Source organism: Engraulis encrasicolus, chromosome 8 (assembly GCF_034702125.1).
Source record: "Engraulis encrasicolus isolate BLACKSEA-1 chromosome 8, IST_EnEncr_1.0, whole genome shotgun sequence".
Taxonomy (NCBI): Eukaryota; Metazoa; Chordata; class Actinopteri; order Clupeiformes; family Engraulidae; genus Engraulis; species Engraulis encrasicolus.
Window position 1 is genome coordinate 18057495 of NC_085864.1, and position 5000 is coordinate 18062494.

At 44.9% G+C, this 5000-nt stretch overlaps 1 protein-coding gene across 3 annotated transcripts in view; it reads left to right on the forward strand.

The window, feature by feature from the left end:
• robo2 (roundabout, axon guidance receptor, homolog 2 (Drosophila)) overlaps positions 1-5000 on the forward strand; it is a 367809-nt gene that overhangs the window by 262913 nt on the left and 99896 nt on the right. For all 3 annotated transcript variants that reach the window (XM_063205086.1, XM_063205085.1, XM_063205087.1), the window contains exon 8: positions 1460-1584. In XM_063205086.1, the coding sequence (XP_063061156.1) occupies positions 1460-1584 (125 nt within the window). The remainder of the gene's footprint in view (positions 1-1459; positions 1585-5000) is intronic.

A 5000-nucleotide genomic window follows, 5' to 3' on the forward strand; every position in this document is an offset into this window, starting at 1 on the left:
AACACCCTCCATTGTCCAAGTGCAAGAAATATTTCCAGCTTCATGAGATTATTTGAAAAGTGGGGGAGTTATTGGAACATTGGAAGCTGTACGGAATGAACGTCAATAGTTTATCTTTAATTTTGTTAATTAACCGAAACCATTTCCAGAGGCGAGGGCCAAAGTGAATGCAGGTTTTTTTGTTCCTCCGGTGTGCTTGTGTGCCTTGGAATGGTCTGTTGAAACACAGTTACGTCAGGTGAGCAGCAGTCCGAGGGGGGGTGGGGGCGGGGGGTTCAGGTCCAGGGCCCGTTTATTTGCGAATCGGAGGGGAAATCAAGACACGGCCACTCTCGGGTAATCAGCAAGGGTATCGCCTTCCCATCAGTCATGCATCGCAAGTCATAGCATCACGGGAGCGCTGGCGACAGATTGAAGGAAATCGGGAGGGATGGAGGGGAGGGGGGAGGGGAGTGAGAGAGTGACAAAGAGAGAGAGAGAGTCCGAACAGAAAGAGAAAGTCTGAACGAGAAAAAAAACAAGATCTTGGAAAAGTCCGAAGAAAGCAAGAGAGAATGTGTTTGTGCAAGAGAGAGAGAGAGTTGTACGATAAATAAGGAACGCACAAAGGTACAGTAGAGGAGGTAGAAATGTCAACAATAGGAAAGAGCAGAAGAGAGCAAGTGTTCTTTAGAAAAAAAACACCCTGCATTGTCACTGCATTGTGATTGGTTGACATTGAATTGCAGAATTAGGAGTGGGTGTAGGGGTTAATTGGTTAATTGTTGTTGATGTTGTTGTTGTTGTTGTTGCTTGTTGTCATGGATGCTGGTGTAAACAGCAGTGCCATGTGCCCAATTGTTATGAGGACCGACTCCTGTCATTCATTCAGCTCCGGCCCTTTTCAGGGGTCCTGCTGGATGAATGGCTTGCCTGGTCGCCGTGTTGATGCCCTAACCTGCTACCTCCTCTCCTCCATCCTCTCCTCCTCTCCTCCCTTTCTTTTTTTCTCCCTCCCCTTGCTCCCTCTCATGCTCAGCCAAACAAAATGGCAGAATACAGCGGCAGTGCCATATACACAGCTCTCACCCCTCTCCACTGTATCTCTCTCTCTCTCTCTCTCTCTCTCTCTCTCTCTCTCTCTCTCTCTCTCTCTCTCTCTCTCTCTCTCTCTCTCTCTCTCTCTCTCTCTCTCTGCATGGGAGTGCTGTATTCTGAGTCTCTCTATTTGGATGGGTGTCGTCTCTGGGTTGGGGTCTTGGTTTGCCTGTAAACTGCTTGAGCGTCTTAGAAACATATAACGTTATGTATATACTTGTATATAAGGCTATACTAAGTATATCTCTTCTTAGTGTTCCTCTTCCCTCCTCGTCCTCTTTGTTCTTGTCTTCTGCACCTGTGTTTTGTTACAACAACCACATCAATCATAATCTGACTGGGCCTCATTGGCATATCCTCTCTCTTCTCTCTGTTGCTCCAGCTCCGCCCCAGTTTGTGATCCGGCCGCGGGACCAGATTGTGGCCCAGGGCCGTACCGCCACCTTCCCCTGCGAGACCAAAGGCAACCCCCAACCAGCCGTCTTCTGGCAGAAGGAAGGGAGCCAGGTAAGAACTCGGAAGCGCCTTACACCGGAAAACAGTTAAACGTAAAAAAAATTAAGTTGCCCTGCTCCCTTACGTTTGTATGCTAACTCAACTTGAGAAAGCCTCAAGTTGAGTTGTATTTCGAGTTGAGTTAACTTACAAACTTAAGGCGCATTTAACTGGTTGCAATGTTGTACGGTATGTATTATGTGCTTTAATGAAGGCATGATGGAAGTTTTACACATGTAAATGTTCAAATATTTCTATTTTGCTGCGGTTTACTTTTTAGTTGTTATATATAATTTATTCATGATTTTAGATGTACAACATTATATTGGACATTAAAAACTTAAAATAATTATTTGTTCTTCTGATAGATAATGCTGCTCACTGAATGATAGATTAGCTCACACCATGAACAATAGCAAGACAAATTAAAATTCAAATGTAATCAAGCCCACGCAACCACAAAAAATCCTCTGCCAGGTCCGACATTAGCATATCCCCTGTGCATTGTCATTATATATACATATATATAAAGCAAATCGTGTCTGTATTTCATTGTGTGCCCCAAAATGGCCTCAATGTGCCGCTAGTTATTATAAGAACAACAATAAGCGAGATCTGAAGAGGGATCTAATCCAGGGGCTTTGGTTAAGCGATGATGTGCTTATTTCACGCCTGCTGATCCTGAATGCCAGACACGGATCCCGCTAGATCCCCCCACTTGAGCGCACGTGTGTACGAGACGTAATACATGAAGGAGTCGGAATTAATGTCCTGTGTGATTAGTCAGTGTTAATATGATCCCTGGGTTTTGGATGTGTAAGTGCATTGAGGGTGGTCCTATAATGTGGTGAAGATTTACGTATAAGGGTTCCTATACCATGCCTGTATGTGTGTGTGTGTGTGTGTGTGTGCACATGGGGGCCGCTAGGGGGGGGAGGAAGTGGTACAGATTCTAAGGGCCCAAGCACTGACATGGGCCCATAGGGGGGGGCCAAGCACTGACAGGGGCCCTTAAAGTAAAACGTCGGAAAGTCTCAAATTTACTATATTTTCCTTGGTACATGTTCCCCAAAATCGATTTCTCACCTTGTGTACATGTGTCAGCCCGAAATAGTAACACACACGAATTTGAAATTCAAGTTACCGCTCTGGCTCTCCCTCCCCGGGCGCCGCCATTTTCACTCAGGCAACAGGGCCATGACGTAAGAAAGAAAACGCGGAAGTGAAGGTTCACTCACTGGTGGACACGTTCTATTGCAGCTAGATGGCGCTCGCAGCCAAATGAATGGGTGTCAATGGTGCTGTATTCGCTTTTCACTTGCCCGCGTTCGCCCCCCGGTGGGCACCCTTCCGGAACTGCAAAGCTTATTGGCTACAGGGAATGACGCTTCTCATCTTGTAATTTCTCTGGTGACCCCCACTTGACCCCATGGATTTGACCGCTCGTGCGAAGACCCCTTCACTTGACAGCTTTTTTATTTACAGAAATGGAAAGCAGCGACTTTATAGCAAATAGCGAACTTTATTGTTCTGACTCGGACCCGGAGATAGCTGACTGAGGATATGTATTAAACAAGACAGGATCCTCGTACGCTATGGACAGGCTATATCTGACATATCTTGTGCAGTAGATGGGCTTTTCCTAGCTTGTTAGCGAAACTCCGGTGATGGCTTTGCATGCTCTCAAATAATGACAAAGCTTGTGGGGAGCAGGATATTTTTTTTTCCTCGAAAGAAAATGTTGCAAACTTGCATGTTGCGATGTGTTGCAAACTTACGATGGCACTGTAACGTGCTCCTGAAATGTCAGTGACTGGCAAATTATAGGCTAGTTGCCTACAGCCAAAATGAAGTCACTGGTCACAGACAAGTATTTTAACCTAGTAGTAGCATAATTATATTAATTATTTGTGAAATTGGGCTCTGGAAGTCGTGTCATGAATTATCTGAGCGTGGCACGTTGATGCAATGCCGTCCGTGCATTTAGTCATAAGGACAAAGCATCATCTTACCATCAGAGTTGGCTAACCTAGGCTATGCCATAATTCATAGACTAGCCTAATTATGTAGTTGCTAGAGGATGGGATCGGCGTAAACCACTGGCGAGCATATTTATAATGGTAACTGAACGTTGTTCTTTTCCCTAATAACAACCCTCGTGAAAGAGTTCATTTCTTCCCAAAACCCCTCAATTGAAGCTTGCCGACACGGCACGTTTTTGTGTAAGCTTAGTTGTTAGAATTTGTGTACTTTTGGAAACAGTCTCGGATCCGCTCATGAGACCAGAGGTTGCGGTAAATAAATTGGTAACAGAACAAAGTTTGCCTTGTGCTTGTCATGAGCTTTTCGTGTGCGTCTAAAAGACTGCACGTTGTTATGTTGCGTATCAACTTCATTTCAGTGAGAATGAAGTGGGGTAGTTTTCGCTTCGTTGGACAACGCAGCATCTGTAAATGATGCGCCACAACGTCCATATTTTCAGACTGTACGAGTACCCAGACTTCTGCAGTGGGTTGCACCAGCTGGTCATAATTTCCAACGTGAGCGTAAATTGTGCCTATGTTCGAGCATACAGACGAGTAAAAAATAGTTGCACTTTGCATATAGTTTTAAAACTGAATGAGATGGCTGTCAGGAAGATAGAAAACAAATTTAAAACATGGGTCATAAAACCGGGATGGTGGTGATCCCATCTCGGAACGGCATTGTAAATAATCGCCCGTATCTTGGTTAGAAAGAGACCGTAGGCCTATATTTTCATTAGCCTACGAAATACAGTTTAACCCCCCTTTTTAGCGACAGGATAAGCACAAGGAAACGCAGGTTGGTAGACTGCTGCAAATCGTGTAATGTATGCTGGTGTGTTGAAATGTTGCTGGTTAGCCAGCAGACTTGACAGACGGCGTGAAGCCAAATTGTTGGACATAGTGTAGGGCTATGTTTCACAAACATAACTCCAGAATTGTTACGACTGCTTTATTCGGACTGCCGTCCGATTCATCCCTTTGTGTCGCTAAATATTTGACTGCTTACTGCCGTGACAACAAGGCCTACCAGCGTGCAGAAGTTAGGGGGGGGAAGTCACAACATTCATAGCATAGGCCTGCAAACCAGCAATGGGCTGCAATTTATTATAAAGTTGATATTAGGATTCATATCAGAGGATAAATTATGTTGGACTGTTTCGTTGCCCTCTCATTTGGGTTTTGCTGTGAACAAATGAATGACCGCTGTCCTTGGTGCTAGCGCGTTGTGACAGCGCTGCGTCTTCACCCAAATCATTCCCTAGCCTTCCGCCACTGTTCTAGAACTAAGTAGAATGATCCGCTGCACAAATACAATTTTCTTTCTGACGTAATATTCTGCTGAAAATGGCTGCGCCCATGGCTAGTTGTAAAAAAAAATATGGGAGTGCAAGGCTACGGGTT